The 22,929-nt window shown below is 40.6% G+C and overlaps 2 protein-coding genes across 9 annotated transcripts in view; one reads left to right on the top strand and one right to left on the bottom strand.

Moving 5' to 3' along the window:
• Positions 1-16,915, bottom strand: part of PTBP3 (polypyrimidine tract binding protein 3) — a 77,499-nt gene extending 60,584 nt beyond the window's left edge. For 2 of the 8 annotated variants that reach the window (XM_036330001.1, XM_036330002.1), the window contains exons 1-2: positions 16,723-16,912; positions 13,654-13,687 (exon numbers count right to left, since the gene is read on the bottom strand). In XM_036330001.1, coding sequence (XP_036185894.1) covers positions 13,654-13,687; positions 16,723-16,730 — 42 coding nt within the window. In that variant the 5' untranslated portion in view covers positions 16,731-16,912. Of the gene's footprint in view, positions 1-13,653; positions 13,688-16,025; positions 16,044-16,722 lie in introns of those variants that run through there. The other 6 variants (XM_036330004.1, XM_036330007.1, XM_036330009.1 and 3 more) reach the window with 5 other exon arrangements.
• On the top strand, positions 9,671-10,226 carry LOC118667180 (60S ribosomal protein L21-like). Its single transcript, XM_036330010.1, has one exon. The coding sequence runs from the start codon at positions 9,704-9,706 to the stop codon at positions 10,184-10,186; it is 483 nt and encodes a 160-aa protein (XP_036185903.1). The 5' UTR covers positions 9,671-9,703; the 3' UTR covers positions 10,187-10,226.
• Positions 16,916-22,929: the final 6,014 nt, after the last annotated feature.

The following is a 22,929-nucleotide window of genomic DNA, read 5'->3' as shown; positions in this document are numbered from 1 at the left end:
AAACAAAAAGAAAAAAGAATCCAAAAATATGAAGATAGTGTAAGGAACCTCTGGGACAACTTCAAGTGTACCAACATCAGAATTATGGGGGTGCCAGAAGAAGAGAGAGAGCAAGATATTGAAAACCTATTTGAAGAAATAATGACAGAAAACTTCCCCTACCTGGTCAAAGAAATAGACTTACAAGTCCAGGAAGCGCAGAGAACCCCAAACAAAAGGAATCCAAAGAGCACCACACCAAGACACATCATAATTAAAATGCCAAGAGCAAAAGACAGAGAGAGAATCTTAAAAGCAGCAAGAGAAAAACAGTTACCTACAAGGGAGTACCCATACAACTGTCAGCTGATTTCTCAACAGAAACCATGCAGGCCAGAAGGGAGTGGCAAGAAATATTCAAAGTAATGAATAGCAAGAATCTACAACCAAGATTACTTTACCCAGCAAAGCTATCATTCAGAATTGAAGGTCAGATAAAGAGCTTCACAGACAAGAAAAAGCTAAAGGAGTTCATCACCACCAAACCAGTATTATATGAAATGCTGAAAGGTATTCTTTAAGAAGAGGAAGAAGAAGAAAAAGGTAAAGATAAAAATTATGAACAACAAATACATAATCTATCAACAAGTGAATCTAAAAATCAAGTGAATAAATAATCTGATGAATAGAATAAACTGGTGATTATAATAGAATCAGGGACATAGAAAGGGAGTGGACTGACAATTCTTGGGGGAAAGGGGTGTTGGGGGTGCGTGAAGAGACTGGAAAAAAATCGTACACCCATGGACGAGGACAGTTGGGGAGGAGGGGGTAAGGGCAGAGTGTGGGGTGGGAACCGGGTGGAAAAAAGAGAAACAACTGTAATAATCTGAACAATAAAGATTTAATTAAAATTTTTAAAAAAAATGGATATGCAGCCCTGACTGGTTTAGTGGCCTGTGAACTGAAGGGTCCCAGGTTCAATTCCGGTCAAGGGCATGTACCTTGGTTGCGGGCACATCCCCAGTGGGGAGTGTGCAGGAGGCAGCTGAATCGATGTTTCTCTTTCATCGATGTTTCTAACTCTCTATCCCTCTCTTTCTCCCTTCCTCTCTGTAAAAAAATCAATAAAATATATTTTTTTAAAAAAGGATATGCAAATTAAAACCACAAAAAGATCACTTCAAGTGAAAATTAAGATCACGATAGCACCATATCACCACATACTTAATCAATTAAAATTAAAAATGACTATCAAATGTAGGCAAGGATGTGCAAGAAACTGGATCTCTCATGTATTACTGATAGGAATGTAAAATAACACTGGAAACAGTTTCATGGTTTTTAAAAAAACTAAACTACAGTATGCTGTACAACTGAAACTAATACAAAATAATATTAAATGTAAACAGCAACTGAAATTTTAAAAAAAACACCTAATTGTACATATCAATATCAAAAGCTCATATGCTCAAAACAAAAACATGTTATATGGTTGTATTTATATAACATTCTCAAAATGATAAAATTATAGATAAAAAACAGACCAATGGTTGCCAGAGGGCAGAGATGGTTGTGGGGAGAATGGGTATATGATTATAAAAAGGTACCATTAGGGAGATATTTGTGGTGATGAATTAGTTCTATATCTTAATTGTGGTGACAGTTACATGAATCTACACAAGCAATGAGATGAAACAGAATTATGCAAAGGCACTGAATCAATGTCAATATGCTTGTTTTGATAGTGTGTTACAATTAAGACTAGAGGCCCGATGCACGAATTTCGGGTCCCTAGGCCTGGCTGGCAATCAGGGTGGATCTGTGGCTGGCAAGGCGATCGGGGGGGCCCCCACTGGCATCTGCCTTGGCTGGCCTGGGGCCTGCGGGCAGCTCCTGTGTTAAGCGTCTGCCCCCTGGTCAGTTGTTCCACTGGTCATTCTGCCATTCAGTCGATTTGCATATTAGGCTTTTATTGTATAGGATGTAACCATCTTAATCGGGGGAAATGGTGAACAGTACACAATACCTCCCTATATAGTATCTTTACAACTTGCTGTGAAACTCTTATTTTTTTAAAATAAAAGGTAAAAAAAACCACACACACACACACACACACACACACACACAACTATGATGGGATATATCATTCTGAGCCAGAGGATTCCTTGAGAGATTTCTTGCTAGCCTAGAACAGTCATTACCATCACCTATGTTCAACTCTCAAGAGCAGAAAAGATTGATCAAGCTGTCAAATATCAAAGCTCATTCTCAGAGCTTATCCCTATCTTACACCATCACCTCTCACTGTCCTTCTATACAATGGTGGTCCAGAAGGCATCCCTTCATAGATAAGCAAAAAGTGTCTGAAAGGTAATTTCCATTATAGTATAGGAAGTGCAATGCAGACCTACGTAAAGTTAAGTACCTCTCTCCTAAGTCTGCTATAAGAGATCATAGTTTAAGAGATGGAAGATAAGCAGAACGAAAGCATTAAAAAAAAAAAAAAGAAGAAAGAAAGAAAAGCTTGTTGGATGAGTGACTATAGATGACCAAGAGAAGGAAATTGTTAAAAAGAGAGAGAAAAAAGATTGTATCGCAGGTCAACAAATTACCATCATATAAAAGGCTTTAACAAGCCAAATAATAAAGACGACATGGGGGTGGGGGTGAGAGGGAAAGTGCATGAACAATGCTAGATCAACAGTCTCCTTAGAAACATGTCGTAAATTTACACAAGTACAGCAGTTGTTCTGTGGACATGTTAGCTCTCTGGCTAAGTCAACACACCAATCAGCTTCACTGCCTCAAGTATCAATTATTGAAGCTCTCTCCTGCTGAAGAATAATTAAATACACAGGGCCAACAAAGCAAAAGAATACTGTAATTAAGCAGCACAAATAAAGTGTTTCATTATCAAATTTGATGTTAAGTGGTTTTATTTAACATTAAAGTGAGATTATTAATATGATAAAAGGCAATCCACACAATTTAGAAATAGCCACTAAAATAACATGTAAGAAAGATTCTGAAAATAAACCATTAACTCACGGTTAAATTTCAGATCATACCTAAAATGGATATGAAACTCAAGAATAAGATCATTTGTCTTAGTCTATCAAGATACTATAAGTATAAAAAAGAGATTATCAAAAATACTTCACAATTTTTTTTCAAATAGATTTTTATTGAGTTCAGAGAGGAAGGTAGAGGGACAGAGAGATAGAAACATCAATGATGAGAGAGAATCACTGATTGGCTGCCTCCTGCACGTCCCCTACTGGGGGTCAAGCCCGCAACCTGGGCATGTGCCTTCGACTGGAATCGAAACAGGGACCCTTCATTCCGCAGGGTCAAACCAGCTAGGGCAATACTTCACAATTTTCCATGATCCTATAACTATAATTTTTTTTTAAAGAAAAGTATCTTAAATACTGAAATTGAAACCAAGATAGTTTGCCTCCTCTATAATTCTAGCAGATAGTCTAATGAACCTTTGTGAACACTTCCCAGAACAGAAAACATGTTCATCCTGCTGTTACTATGTTTTTCCATAAACAGAAATAAAAGTGATACTACATAGAGTTTCACCAAAATTGGTCTAATATTATAATAGATATGCAGAGTTTCCATTTAAAATAACTTCTTGTATACTGATACCTAGCAGGATAGGGATAAAATCCCTTTTTTTTTTTTTTAAATCTGGAGGGGGAGCTGGTGAACAGAATGTTGATGTTCTGTCTACTTATTCTATGAATAACTGAGAAAGGTGTTAAAACCTATGACTAATTATTTATTTGACTATTTCTTCTTTCACCCAAGACTGTATACAACTTGTCAGAAAAAATGTCTTATTCTCTTAAGCAAGAACCCTTTCTTGAATGACAAATTCTGAAATCTCAAGAGTGCTAAATTAGTCTAAAAGGTGGATTCTCTTCAACTACTACTGCTCGTTGGCTGTTGATGCTATTGCTCCAACATGTCATCACTAGCAGTATAGCTGCTGAATGAAGTTCTGATCTGCAATAGCGACTGAGCAGAAACCAGTTACTCTGCCAGTATTTCCTCTGCATGTAAAGAAGAAAACTCTCCTCTGCTGTTAGTCCCAGCTACTGTGGCTCCTAACCTCCCAAAGTTATAGAGCTCTCATATTCTGTGTACATTCATTCATTCTCTCCCTCTCTCCACCGCTTCACATGCACAGACACGTCCCCTACTGCCCAAATCACAACAAACATTTAGTGTCAGTGACTAGAATTAGTCTAAAGACCACCATCAGGTTCAATAATTCTCTAAAAAGCACTCTCAGAATCTAGCATATAGTTGTGTTCTAAGACTTATTACAGTGCAAGGATAAAAAGCAAAATCAGCAAAAGAGAAAGGCATATGGGGGAATTCAGAGGAAACGAGGTGTAAGCTTCTAAGAGTTCTCTCCCAGAGAACATGGGTTACACTTAACTCCTCCAGCAATGATTTGTGATAACACAGGTGGAAACGGTATCTACTAGAAAAGGTCATTAGAGACTCACTTCCCAGGGTTTTTATTGGGGGCTGGTCACATAGACACTCCCTGCCAAGCTTGTACCAAATTTCCAGACTCCTAGAAAGAAAGTATAAACCACACTATTTACACAGTCTAGGCACAATGATTATCTTACTTATCATTGTAAAACTGTATTCCAACCAAGGGCCAACCTTGTAAAGTTATAAGCAGCCTTTCTAAGAACAGTCTCTAGCCTGATACATAAACTATTTTCTGCACTTGCCAAGCTCAAATGGCTAAGCTAGTCTTTATTTACTTATTTTTTTAAAAATAAGCAGCTCTCTGGTAAGATTAGAACCTAGACACACTTCTTTAGTTAAGATTCTATTTCCAAAGTCATGCTGTTGCTGCTGCATTAGCAAAGGATTTGAAAGAGTAAAAAACTTGAGGCTCCCTGCTGCCTCCATAAGACCAGAGATAGGGCACAGCTTAATTAAGGAGTCACACCTTCAGGATTCAAATCCTGGCTCTACTTCTTACTATGTGATGACTAAGTTACTTGCTATCTTTGTATCGCAGTTTCCACATCTGAAATGGGAAAAACACAAACATCTTCTCATAGTGTAGTTGTGAGGATTCCAGGCAAAAATATACATAAAGAATTTAACATATATTATTTAAAAGGAAGTTTCCCTCCTCTGTCTTAGTGTTCTATCTCAGGTGAACTGACAATTAGAATAACCAGTTTTATACCCAAGGTCATGATGCTACATTAGCAAAAGGTAAAGTACCAGAGTATATCATCAATTAACAGTGGAGAAAATGGACTTTATAATTGTTATTTGGACTAGGTAGCCATTTGGAAAAATATAAAGTTAACTCTATTTCTCATGCCACACACTAGAATAAAACATAAATAAATCAAGATCTAAATAAGACTGAAATCTTAAGAGGGAAGGCGGGAGTGGGTGGGTGGGAACAGATCAACCAAAGAACTTGTATGCATATATGCATATCCCATGGACACAGACAATAGGGGGGTGGAAGGCTGGGGTAGGGGATGGCGGCGAGCAATAAGGGGCCAGTGGGAGAAAATGGGAACCTATGTAATACCTTCAACAATAAAGATTAAAAACAAAAGATCTAAATGTGAAAAACAATCATACAAGTATTAAGAAAACATCAGTGAGTTCCTTCATAACCTTGAATGGGAGAGCATATGACTCTAAATCTAGAGCTATACTACTACTACTACTACTACTACTACTACTACCACTGCTAACTTCAATAATCCAAAAATCAAACACCTTCATGGCAGAACGTTTCATAAGCAAGTCAAATGACATATTGGGGAAAATATCTGCAATTCATTACAGAGGCCAACTTTCCCTCCCTAATTTATAAAAAGTTTCTAAAAGTTGAAAAGAAAAAGACAGCCGACAGAAAAATTAAAAATAAGAACCTGCATCCCAAAGACAAAGAATTTAAAATATCCCTTAAAGATATAAAAATATTCTCTATGTCACCCATTAAAAAATGCAACTAAAATGAGATAACATTTATCATCAATAAGCCCGGAAGAAAAACAAAAGTTCAACAGGATAATCTTGGCAAGAATTGTACTGCGCAAAATAGTACTAGCCTAGTGGAGGTATATCTGTCATTATTTATCTAGAGACACCTTTAACCTTTGATATAGCAATCCCATGCTGGGACTCCACTTCCCAAATACTACAGCATATATGTAAAATGAAAGATGAACACAATTATTCATAAGAAACTTTATTAGAATACTGGACATTAACATGAGTCCATCAATAGAGGAACTAATAAATAACTTCTATAGCCACAAAATATTTTGCAGCTGTTAAAAATTAGAATGGGGGGTTGGGGGGGGGGGGTTGAGGAAGATTCCTTATGTTTTAGTGAAAAAAAATCCAAATGTAGACCAGTACACAGGGAGGGCCAGAAGAAGAGAACAGATTACTGCTTTGTCTTTCAAAATGGAGAATCAAGAAATAATTTCATATTGACAAAATAAGCAATAAACTGTAAGTGTAGTATTTAAAGTTCAAAGATCTGTAATAATAAAAGCATAATATGCAAGTTGACCACACAGCAGAACCACAGACCAGTATAAATATGCTACCTTTTGTATTAGAATTGAAAGAAAAAATATGTATATTTGCCTTTATTTGCATTAAAAAGGTACTAGACAGGTAAGCAAAAAAACTAATAAAATTGCTACCTGTGGGGGAATAACACTAGAAACAAAAGTTCCCTATATACACATAGTTAAATTTATTTTTTGTTGAATTACTTCTGTTCTTTTAACTTATTAATTTTATTTTTATCAAATACACATACTATAACACATCAAATGTTACAAAGGAGTTTATATGATAAAAGCAAGTCTCTCCACTCATATCCAAATCTTTACACAATTTAATTATCCAATGGTCATCTCCATAACCCAAATATATGCTTATAACACTATTTCTGACTTATCAACTTTAAAAATAAACTAACCTCTAGTGTGAAAACTTTAAAATTTATCTCTTACACTTCCTTTTTTCTGTCCTGTTTGAAATATGTGCTAGCAATTTTAATTCTTACGTAACTACTAGAGGCTCGATGCATGAAATTCGTGTGTGTAGGGGGGGTGTTCCTAACCCCGGCCTGCGTCCTCTCCCAATCCACGACCCCTCGGGTAGGGTCCCTAGGCCTGGCCGGTGATCAGGGCCTATCAGGGCTTTCCTTCCCCAGGCTGCCGGCAGCTGGCCCCACCCCCCTGACACCGGTCGCCTCCCTCCGTGGGCCACAGGTGTGGAGAGCAATCCCTCGCCTGGCCTGGGCCTCCCTCTGTGGGGCAATTGATTGTGGGGCCCCCAGATAGATCACCCCACAGAGGGAGGCCCCGCCCACCTGCCACAGTGCCGCCAGCCCAGTGGCATGGGCCTCCCTCTGTGGCCACCAGCCAGGAGGCCCCGCCCACTCACCACAGTGCTGCAGGCTGGGTAGCCTGGGCCTCCCTCTTTGGGGCAACCGATGGGGGGGCTCCGCGATCAATCGCCCAGTAGAGGGAGGCCCTGCCCACCTGGCCGGGGCTCCACAATCGATCACCATGCAGAGAATGGCCGGGGCCTCCCTCTTTGGGGCAATCGATTGCAGAGCCCCCAAATCAATCACCCCGCAAAGGGTGGCCTGGGCCACCCTTTGCGGGGCGGTCATGGAGTGATGGCAGGGCCCCCTGACCAATCACATTGCACCCGCCTTAGCTGGCCTGGAGCCAGTGCATGTCACAGCGTGGTCATCCAGACAGTCGTTCTGCTGTTCGGTCAATTTGCATATTATGCTATTATTACTACAGATCTTTGAACTTTAAATACTATACTTACAGTTTATTGCTTATTTTGTCAATATGAAATTATTTCTTGATTCTCCATTTTGAAAGACAAAGCTATTAGTGCTAGTAATCTGTTCTCTCCTTCTGTCCCTCCGTTATTTTATTTTTTTATGGTTATTACATTCTGCCCTGCAACAGCAGTATTCTGGGCTTTGTCGATTCGTGTCCTGTCCAAAGGTTGACTCAAAGTGGAAAACTAATAAACATTTACATTGTTATCACTATGTAAGGAAATGTAACCCTGACATACTTCATTTTTTACTCTATGGTCTGTTACAACCTTAAGATCACTTGAAAGATTGTTCCTAGAATCAAGATCAAATGAATTCTTTGTTTGTATTGATTTTTAGAGAGAGGGAGAGTGAGAAACATTGATCAGTTGCCTCTTGTACATACCCCAATTGGGGACTGAATCCATCACCTGGATAGAAATCAAACCAGTGAGTGACCTTTCGGGTGAATGAGATGATGCTCAACAAATCAATTTCTTAACATTATGCCACATTCTAATTTGGTTCCTAGTTAGACCATGATTTTCTTTTTTTCAGTTTTGCTTTCCATGAGATTTTTAACTGCCTTTATTTTCCTCACATCATTGTCCTTTATTATGTCATCAAATTTTACCCAAAATCTTCATGACACCATTCATTCTACCTAGTCCCTATTTTTCTTCCCAAGATCTCCTTCCTAAAACCCTCTTTCCTCCTGTGTCAATCTGGAATGCTTTGTAGGCCTTCAGAACAGCTGTTAACTTGAGTCTTCTTTTCATTATTATTCTGGATTGGCTCTTTTTTTTTTTTTAAGTTCTGTCTTCCTTGTTCTTAGTTTACAGGAGTACATCCTTAAAACAACTACCTAAATGAAGGTAAACAGAAAGTAAACGTTCTAGGGCTATGCATGTCTAAAAATTCTATCTTCATAATTTACCTTCATAATTAATCATTTGACTTAGTAAATAATTCTGCCATCAACCATCTGAGTGAGCTTGGAAGTAGATTTCGTCCCCAGAAGATGACTGCAACATCTCATCTACTAATACCTTGGTTAGCCCCAGAGCCAGAGGACCCAGCTATGGCAGGCCCATATTCCAGACTCACAGAAAATGTTAGATAAATCTTAACAATAATAAATGTTGTTTTAGGCTATAAAACAAAACAAAAAAAAAAACTCAAGTCAAGAAAAACAAATTAAGCCCAACATAAATAGGAAGGAAATAATGAGTAAAACCGATTAAACAGAAGAATCAACCAATACAGAAGTAAAACCAAAAATTGGCTTTTAAAAAGATCAGTAATATTGAAAAGCCTCTAACTAGACCAATGGGTGGGGGGGGGGGGGGGGAGGGAACCACACACATTACTAATATCAGGACTAAAAATATAGAATCATTCCAGATCCAAGGGAAATTGAAAGGATAAGGAAATATTGTGAACAACTTTATGCTAAAATATACAAATCTTAGCTAAAATATACAAATCTTGAAAGATCCAAATTCAACATCCACTCATGATACCCAAAAATAGCAAATGAGATATAGAAAAGAATTTTCTGAACCTGAAAAAAGGCATCCAAGAAAAATGTACAACTAACAAAGACTGACTACTTTCCCTTCAAAGCAGGAATGACATTAAGGATGTTATCATCTCTATCAGCATTATACTGGAGGTCCGAAACATCACATTAAGACAAGAAATAAAATAAGTCATTCAGATTGATAAGGAATAAATAAAATAATATTCATAGATGCATGATCATGTACATAACAATTCTAAGGAATTAAAAAAACTAGTAACAGCCTTTCGGCCGGAACCGCCATCTTCCAATAATTCGCCAAAATGACTAACACAAAGGGAAAGAGGAGAGGCACCCGCTATATGTTCTCTAGGCCTTTTAGAAAACATGGAGTTGTTCCTTTGGCCACATACATGCGAATCTACAAGAAAGGTGATATTGTGGACATCAAGGGAATGGGCACTGTTCAAAAAGGAATGCCCCACAAATGTTACCAGGGCAAAACTGTAAGAGTCTACAATGTCACCCAGCATGCAGTGGGCATTATTGTGAACAAGCAAGTTAAGGGCAAGATTCTTGCCAAGAGAATTAATGTACGTACTGAGCATACTAAGCACTCTAAGAGCAGAGATAGCTTTCTGAAACGTGTGAAAGAAAATGATCAGAAAAAGAAGGAAGCCAAAGAGAAAGGTACCTGGGTTCACCTGAAGCGTCAGCCCGCTCCACCCAGAGAAGCACACTTTGTGAGAACCAATGGAAAGGAGCCTGAGCTGCTGGGACCCATTCCCTATGAATTCATGGCATGATAAGTGGGAAAAAATAAAAAAGACTTCTGTGCTGATAAAACAAACAAAACAAAACAAAACAAAACCAAAAAACAAAAACTAGTAACATAGCAATATCATAAGTTACAAAGTCAATATGCAATGTATTTTACATATTGACAATAAGATACCAGTTACATTAGCGAAGAATGGGATGCATTTGTGTGCCCACCGGGCACAGAGTGCAATATACAGATCTTGTATTGAGATGTAAACTTGAAACATATGATCCTATTAACCACTGTCACCACAATAAATTTTAAATACCTTAGCATATTATTCAAATTTCAGGAAACCAAAACCAAAGAGAAAAGTCTTGGGAAAAAACCCCACCTTATCTATAGAGGAATATAGATAAGAATTATAAATGTTTCTTTCTCATCAGAAACCATACAAGCAGTAAGAAAGTGCAGTGAAATATTTAAAGTTAATGTTAAGGGAGGAAAAAAAAACACCCCACCAACCTAGAATCTATATAAAAAGTGTCCTTCAAAAGTAAAGGAGGAGCCCTAGCTGGTTTGGCTCACTGGATGGAGCGTCGGCCTGGGGACTGAGGGGTCCCAGGTTCGATTCCAGGCAAGGGCATGTACCTTGGTTGCGGGCACATCTCCAGTGGGGGGTGTGCAGGAGGCAGCTGGTCAATGCTTCTCTCTCATCGATGTTTCTAACACTCTATCCCTCTCCCTTCCTCTCTGTAAAAAATCAATAAAATATATTTAAAAAAAAAAAAAAAGTAAAGGAGGAATAAAGACTATCTCAGACAAAAACCAAAGGAATTTATTGTCAGTAGATTCTGCAAGACACGTTTTAAAAAATTCCTTGGGGAGAAGCAAAATTATATAAATCAAAAACTTGGATCTACATAAGGAAAGAAAGACTGTTGGAGAAGAAATAAATGAAGGTAAAATAAAATTATTTTATACTTACTCCTAAATGATCTTATAGATAACTTCATTTAATGCAATAATATTAACAATGTATTTGGTGATTATTGCATATGATTACATATGATTAAGTGAAATGAAGAATAACAATGTCATAAAGGACAAGAAGAAGGCATTGGGAATGCTCTAAAGTATTGTACCAATTAAAAAAAAATGACTGACATTTCTAAAAAAAAAAAGTATTGTACCTACACTACACACAAAGCAATATACTGTTATTTCTTGAAAGTGGACTTAAGTGAGTTGTAAATGTATATTGCAACCACCCTAAAAAATGCTTAAAGGAAGTATAATTAATATGCTAAGAGGCGATAAAAAAATCACATAAAATATTCAATGAAAACCAGAAGGCAAAAAAATAATAAGGGAAGAAAATAAAAACAAGTCAATAAATAGAAAACAGTTATGTAAAAGGTAAATATTAATCCAACTAAATTAATCATACCTGAAGTGTGGTCTACATATATCAACTAAAAGACAGAGATTGTCAGAGTGGCTTAAAAAAGACCTAACTATATGTTATCTATAAGAAACCTACTTGAAATGAATAGGCAAAAGACAACATTCACAAAAAAATGGTAAGTGAATGGCTAAAGATCACATGAAAGGGTGCAAGTACAAAAGGTTAATGCAAATTCTAGTTAAACCCACTAGAATGGCTAATGTAAAGACTGGCAATATCAAGTATGAGCAAGGATCCCAAACTCTTGACCCCTGAAAAGCAACATATGGAATCCACTCTTGGCACTGGCTACAACTATTTGTTTAGTCATTATATTCACACAGCAAATAGAGGAAGAAAAAATAACCGACTTTTTAAAAGACTTATTTAAATTCACTAATTTTGGTTTATATCCTATCTAATAAAAGGCTAATATGCAGATCGAACAGCCGAACGACAGGTTGCTATGACGTGCACCGACCACCAGGGGGCAGAGGCTCAACGCAAGAGCTGCCCCCTGGTGGTCAGTGCATTCCCACAGGGAGAGTGCTGCTCAGCCAGAAGCCCTGAGCTGGCTTCAAATTTTTCTTTTAGTTATCATCAAAATATATTTTTCTCCACAAGAAAACAGGCATGACAATCCTTCAAGCATAATTCCTCAATCCAAATGATTGTTTTTAAAATGCCTCATGTATTCATTTTTTACCAAACTCTAGAATCATAAATTACATTTCTGATAAGACCAAAACAACATTCACTTTAAATATTCCTTCCTGCAGTTTCTAATCTCTATCACCCCAAAATGAGAAAATGACTTAAGTGTATCAGAAAAAAACAAAGGGGGGCCGGGAGGAAACATCCCACCAAAAGAGGCTCCTCCATTTATTTTCAAGTTATAAAATATGCTCAAAATTTGCCAAAGCAAGTAATTCCACCAACTTCGAAAGATAATATAAGCAACAGTTCCAATTATAATCTTGGACATACCATTGTTAATCTCAAATGCTGTATGCTGTACTTATGCTTATTTTTTAAGGTGTTTTAAGAACATAAATGTCACCAACAGACCCAATAAATGCAAATGGGGGAAGTGTGGAACCTGCTAGCGAGAGAGATGATAGATAAAAAGTAACGTAACAATGTTATATAAAATACATATAATAAAACTATGAATTATTTCTATTTTCTACACTGATCTGAACTGTAAGTGGCTTCTAGAACCAAGTTCTCAACTCAGCTATACCAAACACCAGCTAAAGGGAACCTTAAAACGCCCATTTATATTGTAAAAGCCTCATGTTGTTGAACACCGCTGACTTGATTTATACTTTAGAATCCACTAAATGAGAAGACTTTGATAAAACTAAAATGACTTATAACTTAGGAGTGTTACTGAGAAATATTAATTATCCAGCTCTCCTCCTTTAAGACAGAATCCTCATTACTGGCAGCTAGGTATAATGGGGGTGGGGTGGGGTGGAGAGCCAGGCTCTGGAGCCAGGAAGACATGGGTAAACTCTGGTGCACTATGCCTTGAATACAAATTTTCTGAACCTATTTTTTCATCTCTAAAATGGGAATATTAATACCTACCTTGAAGAACTGTTATAATAATTAGTGAAAATACATGTAAAGCAGCTGGCACACAGTAGAAATTGAAGAAACTTCGGCTGCTGTTATAATTGTATTACTTATAAAGCATACCCAAGAGAAGATATTAAAAAAGGACACGATAGCAAAATAAATCTGAACCTAGGTTACATTTGCTAAAACAAAACAAAACAAAATAAACACACACTATGATAGTTCAAGTGAAACTTTGGGCTAAACCTTTTGCTCACATTTTAGATACACAAGATAATATTGTGGCCTCTCTTAATAAATATGTAAAATCCAAAAATTGCTATAAGAGCATGTAGTATGGAGCTAAGCGAAAATAAGAGATTATTATCAGACAATAAAACATATCATTTATGAACAGGTGAGATGATTTCACCATTGGAAAAAAAATGCCAAAACTAAAATTTAAAAATGCTTATTAAAGGATAGTAAAAGATTCCTACCTTTAAACCGACTGCTATAAGATCTGTAACAACACTGTATGGAAAAAGTAAAAGAGAAAATGGAAAACAAAGTTAGAGAACAAGTTTTTAAAAGACAGATAATAAGATTAAAGAAAAAAAAAGAAAAAGCATTATAATAAAAATAATAAAAATAAGAATGCAATGAGTTGTGAAATGTTAATACAAAGAAAAGTGATGGGACAGCCTAGCAAAAGCATGATGTAAAAGCAAAGCTTCAATAGAAATGTAAGAAACTACTAATAAATCAAATTCTCCTTTAGTATTTAGGGGAGTACAGTTGTGCTTTAATAAAATGATTATGTTTATCCATTTACCTCTTTTTAACAAATCCAAACCAAAACTCAAAATCACCAAAGTTCATTCTCTTAAATCACTGGTATAAATGACCAGTCTAAAATTTTAAATGAAACAAAACCAGTGAGTGGATTTACAGAAATAGTAGCTATTTTGCAAATTTGCATATACCACCCAAAGAGCTCACCAAAATTCAGCTAACATAGTCTCTCAGAACACATCAAATTTCAGATATCAAAACTTTCAAAGACTGGCTTTTAAATAAAATCTACCACATCAAATCTGTGTTGGAGGATCACTTGGTAAATTATATAATTGTCTAACCACTATGATATACATCTGAAACAAATATAAAACTTTAAGGATAGTAACACTTAATTTAACTTAAAATAAATTGTATATTTAAATAAAAGTTAACTAGGAAAAAACTTTAAATATAAATTACCTCAAGAGGAAATGAACACACACACAGACACACACACACAAGACAGTGGGATTTGAGGGGGAACTAGAAAGATATTGACTGGTGGTTTGTTGTTTTCTAACTATTCAAAATAATGAAAAGGGACCTTTTTCAGGCTGTGGGAAAATGTAGAAATTTAATTAGCCTCCTGAAAGCCAAAATTCACTGTGTCAAAACCACATTCCTTAATACCAAGGTGTAAAAACCCCTATAAAGTTCTGCTGAACAAAAATCCATCTCTTCTAACTCCAAAGAAACTGTCTTCCCTTAAGTTTGTCTACATAGCTTTCAAAAGAAAACTGTAAGTTCTATATATTGTTAATAACACACAATATCATTACTTAATAAAAGTAAACAAATTTATGACTTTGGACTGTTTAATGATGCAAATTCAATTGTTTTAAACTATAACCATGTAGATTTATTTTTCCTTATAGACTTTTGAAAATTGCAATTCATTTGTCTAAATTTTAAATGTGATAAATAACTGATGTTTGTGCATAAAAAAAAAAGTCTATGTAAAAAAAAAGACTGTGGTATAGGTCTTGCTACAAAGTAAATCATGCACGTACTGGATCTCCCAAATGAACTTACCTTCCAGTACCTTATTGCCCTTATTTAAATCATTAAATTCATTCTTAGCTCTAAAATCGCATATAGAGTGAACAGAACTTAAAACACTGTCCAAAACAGTAAGCTTGCACTTCATGTTGTCCAAGAACTTAACAGGCAAAATGCATAACCCAAGAGTCCTCTATATTACCCTCTATTTTAAATTTTCCAATACAAAAACCTAACCTACTTTCATATCTCAAGTCAAACCGCTTTACAATTCACTATACATAATGAAATACTAATTTCACAGCCTTCCTAATTAAAACCAGTGGCATAATTACACAAAATAGCAAATTTTATTTACATAATGAGTTTTCAACAAATCTCCCAGAGAAGCTTCAATTAAACAATAAAGTTTCAATTAAATAAAAAACACTTGAAAGAACATCCAACCATAAATGAAATGTAAAACTGAACTTTGTCTAATGTCTCTTAGCAGCGCACAATATGCATTCAAATGAGTTAATCCAATATAGCATTTAGACTTAATATTACGAAAGTAGGATAAATGAAATCCAATGAAGGTAAAAACTGTTGTAAGATTCCACGGTCTTTACACAGCATGACAGCAATCACCGACTATCTGGCAACATGTACACGGCTTCTACTGTTTCAAACAAGTTCTGCATATTCTACAACCGAGGGGTTTACAGAAATCGTATCATCAAAAGCACGTCAAAGTCCCAACGAAGCTTCGAATGCCTACATAAGTGATCTGCAGGTGCTAACAAGAGCTGGACATTTTTAAAAATTCTTGATGTACATATACTACGACCTTCAATTCAGGAAGATCCTCATCCAGTTGTTTCCTTAAATAAATATGAAAATATCTGTCGGGTCCCACCCCATATCGCTGAATCCCCAAGAGAAATATTTATGTCGGTTATTCTAAATCTCTTGACTTTGATCACAGACCTCATTAACTTTTAGAGCGTTTGAAGGCTCCCCGGAAATGGCACTTATACAATATTTTGCATACATGGCAGGGGGATTCACGAAGTTTCCTGGGGGCGGGGGGAGGCGGCCACGGTTCTCCAAACGCCTGGTGTACAGCGATCGTTAACTCAGCTCCCGGCACAAGCCCGGGGACCTCGGCCGGTGCCCCCGCACGCCGAAACCCGCGTGGGGCCCTGGCTCCGGCAGCGGGTCGCCGCCCAGACGTGTACCGACGCGTGCACTTCGCCGTCCGCCTCCCCGCGGCCGCTCGCCTCCCCGCCAGGGGCAGCTCCGGCGCTCGCCCCACCTCGCCGGTAAACAGCAACTCCCCAAGCGGGAGGACGCCCGCCCCGAGCGCCGCCTCCGCCTCCCCCAGCGCCGCGCACCATTTTCAGAGAGGAAGTGTCGAGAGGCCGGGCAGGGCTCCCCGACCCTCGGCGCGGAGGCCGGCCCCCAACCCCCGGGCGGCTCCACCGGGCTCTCCTCCACTTCCCGGTGTGAGGGGCGGATGTTACGGGGGCGCCCTACGGGGGGGAAGGCGAGGCGGTGGCGGACCGCCCCTCCGCAATCCGAGCTCCCCTAGGAGGCGCCCGGAAGCCCGGCCGTCGGGCTCGGCCGGGGCCGCTCCTCCGACCGCCGGTGCCGCACCCAGCTTCCCGGCCTCGGCGCGTCCGGACCTGAGCCGAAAGGAAGCGGGACAAGCGCAGCCCCGCACGACCGCCGCACCGCCGAGCACTTACCCATCCATGGCCCAGACGGGGGAGCGCACAGTGCGGAGACTGCCGGGCTCACGGCGAGCGGAGGGAGGAAGCGGCAGCAGCGGGGCGGCTCCGGGGGACGGGCCAGCGGAGCCTGTCCACAGCCCCGGCGGGTCGGAGGTGGAAGGAGAGTGGGAAACAGGGGCGGAAACCAGGGACGCTCCCGCCACCGCCGCGCCCCCGCCTTCCCCACCCCGCAAGCGCGTCCCCGCCTCGCCCCGCCCCGCCCCCTGGCGTTGACGCCCTCCCCTGGCCACGCCCCCTGCCGACCTCCAGCCCGGCTCCAGCGCGCCCTCTGCCGGCGGGCTTCCTAAGACCCCGCCCCCCGCCTCTCGCCCCGGCGCGCGCGTGCGCCCCGCCCGCCGTCTCCCTCCGGAGTCCGCGGGAGCGCGCGCCTTGTGCTTCCCGCTGCGCCGCCCCGCCCTCCCGCCCGCATTCGGCCGTCTGGCTTCGGTACCTCCCTCTACCGGCTGGGAAAACCTGGGAACCCGACTCCGGAGAGTAGGTAAGGACGTCCCGCGAGAGCCTCCGAACCGCGGCGTAATTATCCCGGGTGGGCGAGACTGTCGGCGGCTCGGCCCTGGCCAAGCACGGAGGCCAGGCGTGCGCTGTCGTCCTCCGCGTCCCGGGCGCTGCCGTTCGAGGAAGCCCGGGCTCGGGACCCCCGCGGGGGCGAACTCCAGCCGGTGCGGGGCCCGCCGGCTGCGCGCTGGGAGTGGACGGTGGGACCCGCACCTGCCCGCTAGGTGTGGTGGCGATGACGGCGAATGAGATGAAAGAGACTTCACCGAATTGGGGAACATTTGATTTTTTTTTGTAGTTTTCGTCTCCGGGGGCTTTTCGACCCCACAGTCTGAGATTTAATTTATCTTGAAACATTCGTTGCACAATATGGAATGACCACCCTAATACCAGCATTTTATAGAAGTTTTCCTTTTTTCTCCATGTAAAAAAAAAAAACAAGCAACAAATCTATGAGGGAGTGATTCCCGTTTTTCACATAAAGATTTAGACGTGAGTGCGGTGATTGGCCCATATTCCCAGCCACTACTAGAGCCTTTTCCTCTGGTTTGAGCAAAATTATGTATATCTATAATTTTATGTATATTATATATAAATTTACGTAATATATTATATATATATATAATATATATATATAATTTCCCTCTTCTATCTAGTTCTGAAATTGAATGATGCTTTCAAGTCACAGGTCACCAAAACGTGAGCCACTAAACTCTGTCCTGGACCAAATTCCTAGCCTCCTAAGCAGAAAGAAAGGGCTGCTCCCTCTCTGCCCCCCAATTTGAAAAGCAAGTGACAAGCGCAAGTAACAGGTATGCTTTTATTTATTTAACTTTTTTAAATTGATTTTAGAGAAGAAGGGAAATAGAAATACATATTGAACTGTAAAGATGAGAGAAATGTCACACAGGTATGCTTTTAAATAAGTAGGTGCTACTAAAAAGATTTGAGCTATTTATCCATCATTCAGCCAATATTTATTGTTTACTATGTGTCAAGCACTGCAGGGGTACCCAGAAAATCAGGTTCCAGCCTTCATGGTTGAATGGATTCTGTGGTTCAGTCTATTTATTTATTTATTGGTCAATAACAATTTTCAGATATCTCAGGTACCTTTAAGGTACTGTATCTGATCTCAGTCCCTCTTTCCAAAAGGTCGAATATATTTTGTTTTGTATGTTAAGCCAAATATTAGGTTGCAGTTTGTAAATTGCCAGATGGATATTAAAAATATCAGCAAGATAAGTAGCTGATAACAGTTTTGCTGTTGTTGTTTGGGGGATATATTCTGTTGATTATACAAAAAATATAATGATAACCCTGGCTGGTGTGGCTCAGTTGTTTGAGCATCCTCCTGTACACAAAAATGTCCCAGATTCCATTCAGGTCAGGGCACATGCCCAGGTCTCCGACTCCATCCCTGTAGGGGGCAACTGATTGATGTTTTTCTTTCACATCGATATTTCTCTCTCTCTTCTCCCTCTCTCTCTACAGGCAATAAAAATATATTTAAATATATATATATATAATCATGCTCATTTTGAAAATTTCAAAGTATTAAATATTAAAAAGTTATAATTATTTTTCTTCACAAGCCACCCCTTGCCCATGATAACCAGTATAACAATTCTCTATGCATCCTTCCAAACCAAACCCTCACCATTTTTCATTTGCTCTTTTCATTTGATAATTTTGGAGATTTTTTTTTCACATCAGTATTTTTCATATACTTCATTCTTTTTTAATCTTTCATGGTATTTCCTAGTTCCATGTACCATGATTTAACATTTTACAAAAAAGTGGAAATTTTCATTGCTTCTAATTATTTAAAATAACTAACAATATTGCAAAGAATATCACATATGTCTGAACATCTTTGCATACATATGATTATATTTGAAAAAATAGATTCCTAGAAGTAGAATTGCAGAACAGAGTATAAGCATTTTCAAATATGATAAATATTGCCAAAATGATTCCCAAAAGGCTGTGTCAATTTATACTTTACTTAAACAAGATTTGTCTTTCTCTTAGCCCTACTCCTTAAGATAGCTAACAAATTTCAATATTAAAAAATAAATGTTGCCCTAGCTGGTTTGCCTCAGTGGATAAAGTGTCAACCCACTGACTGAGGGTCCCGTGTTCAGTTCCTGTCAAGGGCATACCTTGGCTGCAGGCTCAATCCCCAGCCTGCTTGGGGCACATTCGTGAGGCAATCAATTGATGTGCCTCACATTGATGTTTCTTTCTCTCTGTCTCTCCCTCTCCCTTCCACTCTCTTTAAGAATCTATGGAAAAATATCCTCATATGAGAATTAACAAAAATAAAAAAGATAAATGTGAAAGTCTGTCTGAAATTCATTGTCCTTATTATTAACAATAACTCTGAAAAGTCTCCACTGTAAAGACAATGTACCTGACTAAAGTGAACAAAACTGTATGACATTTCCTAACCACTTAGCATGTAGTTTTAATAACAGAAGCCTAGATACAAGAAAACAGTTGACAAAGAAAACAAAAAGGTGAAACCTTTCTCTCTTCCCTAATTTTTGGTTCTAAATTCAAGACTTCTCATGGACTGAGCTCCATAGGTTTGTGAGTCCCTGTGATTCAAAAACAGGGGAAAGGATGGAATTTAGGTCTTCTAGGACTACTTTTAGAATCCTGGCTATTCCAGAATTCAGAAGGCATGGAAAAACCATGTCCTCAGTAAAAGTTTCTGAGTTTCTGAGTGATCAAATATCACTCACATGACCTGGCGTGGCATGGAAGCTTTCTGTTCTGTATACTGCTTGTTTCTTAATGGTGAAGTGCCGGGAGCCGGTCCATGCTTGCTGTTTCAAGGGACCTGGCATATATGGCATACTGTTCTTAATATGTTTGCTCACCTTCTTGGCACTATGTGTTTTAACCAAGGTCTCCTCTCTGAGAAAGGTTGTTTCCCCAGGTAGGGATTTTCCCCTGAAGTTAGGGAGGGAATAAAACCTCTTAACTAGTGCCAGGTGGGTAATTAATCACTTTAACTACGAACAATCATGCTTAAGCTACATAATCTTTACTCCCTGGAATGGAGATAAGAAACGCCCTAACCTTTGTAATAGAGATTGATAGGATTGAATCAACTGGTATAAATACAGATGTAATAAGACAGCAAGACACAGAACTTAGAATACGGAACCAAGAGAGACAGAACCTAGGCACAGAACCTACACAGAACGTTCTCTAGAGACAGAAGAACTTCGCTGGAGAGAACATGGCAAAAGATCCTGGACAGAAACTGGCCTCAGAACCTAGGGAGAGAACATGGCAAAAGATCCTGGACTGAACCTGACTACAGAAATTGGCAAGAGAACCTGACTAGAACCTGGTGACTGAACCTGGCTGGAGAACCTAGCAAGAGAACATGGACACAGAACCTGGCTGGAGATCCTAACCAGAACTTCGCTGGAGATCCAGACCAGAACTTGGATGGAGATCCTGGCTAGAGATCCTGGCGAGGCTGCTGATCAACTGAACGCTGTCTCCGTGTCATTCCTTCTTCTTCGCCGACTCCGTCTACGCCTTTGGGAACCCCTGGACCTGCTGGGGTTGGACCCCGGCAGTGAAGAAGGTAGCATTCCGTATTGCTAATTGCTCTATACTTTTGAAATGTAAGACAGTTAGCCTGGCCGGTGTAGCTCAGCAGTAGAGCATCGATCCAGGAACCAAGAGGCTATTGGTTCAATTCCCGGTCAAGGCACATGCCCAGGTTTTGGGCTCCATTGACCCCCAGTGTGGGGTGTGCAGGAGGCAGCCGATCAATGATTCTCTCTCATCATTGATATTTCTATCTCTCTCTCCCCCACTCCCTTCCTCTCTGAAATCAATAAAAACAGTCATAATAATGTAGTTTATAAATTGTCTAACATTTTGCCTTCCTTGTGTTTTTATTTTAATTTGTCTAAGAAATTCCTCTGAAACACCTTTATCTGATAAACGATACCCCCCACCTTTATGATGTTTGGACAACATACAACTTTGAACATTTACCTTAAGGTATTCCAGTATGCAGTGGTAGTTAATATTTAACAAACATTACCCTATTTATATTTACAGTTAGGACTCCTTGAGACAAAAAAGCAATGTAAAAATACCAGTATAGGTCAGAAATAAGACCATTTATTAGGTAAATCGGGGAGGTAGACATTTTTATATCATTTTATCCAAGACAAATATAAAGTCATAATCATTAACCTGTATTCCCTAAAATAGAAACTTCTGATATTATACTGAGTGAAAAAGCTAACCTCAAAAGATTCCATACTACATGATCCCATTTATATAACACTGGAGGCCCGGTGCACAAAAATTTGTGCACTCGGGGGGAGGGGGTCCCTCAGCCTGGCCTGTGCCCTCTCGCAGTCTGGGACCCCTTGGGAGATAACGACCTGCTGGCTTAGGCCTGCTCCCGGGTGGCAGAGGGAAGGCCCAATCCCTAGGTGCAGCCCCTGGTCAGGCTCAGAGCAGGGCCGATTGGGGAGTTGGGGCGCTACCCCCTGTCATGCACAGAGCAGGGCGGATTGGGAGGTTGCAATGCCACCCTCAGTCATGCTCAGGGTACGGCCGATTGAGGGGTTGGGGCACCGCCCCCTGTCACACTCAAGGCAGGGTCGATAGGGAAGTTGCGGTGCTACCCCCTGTCACGCACAGAGCAGGGCGGATTGGGAGGTTGCAATGCCACCCTCAGTCATGCTCAGGGTACGGCCGATTGAGGGGTTGGGGCACTGCCCCCTGTCACACTCAAGGCAGGGTCGATAGGGAAGTTGCGGCGCTACCCCCTGTCATGCACAGAGCAGGGCCCATCAGGGGGGTTGGGGCTCCGTACCCTGTCACACACAGAGCAGGGCCGATCAGGGGGTTGAGGAGCTCCCCACTGTCACTCACAGAGCAGGGCCCATCAGGGGGGTTGGTGCACCGCCCTCTATCACCCACAGAGCAGGGCCGATCAGGGGGTTGAGGAGCTCCCCACTGTCACTCACAGAGCAGGGCCCATCAGGGGGGTTGGTGCACCGCCCTCTATCACCCACAGAGCAGGGCCGATCAGGGGGTTGGGGCGCCGCCACTGTCACACTCAGGGCAGGGCCGATGGGGAGGTTATGGCTCTACCCCATCACACACAGAGCAGGGCCCGTGGGGGGCGGGGGTTTGGGCGCCGCCCTCTATCACCCACAGAGCAGGGCCGATCAGGGGGTTGGGGCGCTGCACCCTGTCACACACAGAGCCGCAGGGCGATCAGGGGGTTTGGGTGCTGCCCCCTGTCACGCTGATCCCGGTGCCGGGAGGCATATTACCCTTTTACTATATAGAATAGAGGCCTGGTGCATGGGTGGGGGCTGGCTGGTTTGCCCTGAAGAGTGTCCTGGATCAGGGTGGGAGTCCCTACTGGGGTGCCTGGCCAGTCTGGCTGAGGGGCTGAGGGCCGTTTTCAGGCTGACGGGTGACTGAAGCTCCCAACCGCTCCTTTTTTTCTTTTTTCTTTTTTTTATTCTGGGCCAGCTTTAGCTCTGAGGCCTCGGCTGCTGAAAACAGGTTTCTGGCCTTTGTTTACCGTCTGTATTTGATACAATGTTGTGGCCCGGCTGGCTGAAGCCCCGCTGAGTAAAGCAGGTTTCTGGGGTTTTGTTTAGC

Source organism: Myotis myotis, unplaced genomic scaffold (assembly GCF_014108235.1).
Source record: "Myotis myotis isolate mMyoMyo1 unplaced genomic scaffold, mMyoMyo1.p scaffold_m19_p_12, whole genome shotgun sequence".
In the NCBI taxonomy this organism is placed as follows: Eukaryota; Metazoa; Chordata; class Mammalia; order Chiroptera; family Vespertilionidae; genus Myotis; species Myotis myotis.
The sequence above is the reverse complement of the archived record's forward strand: the minus strand, read 5'-3'. Positions and strand labels throughout refer to the sequence as shown.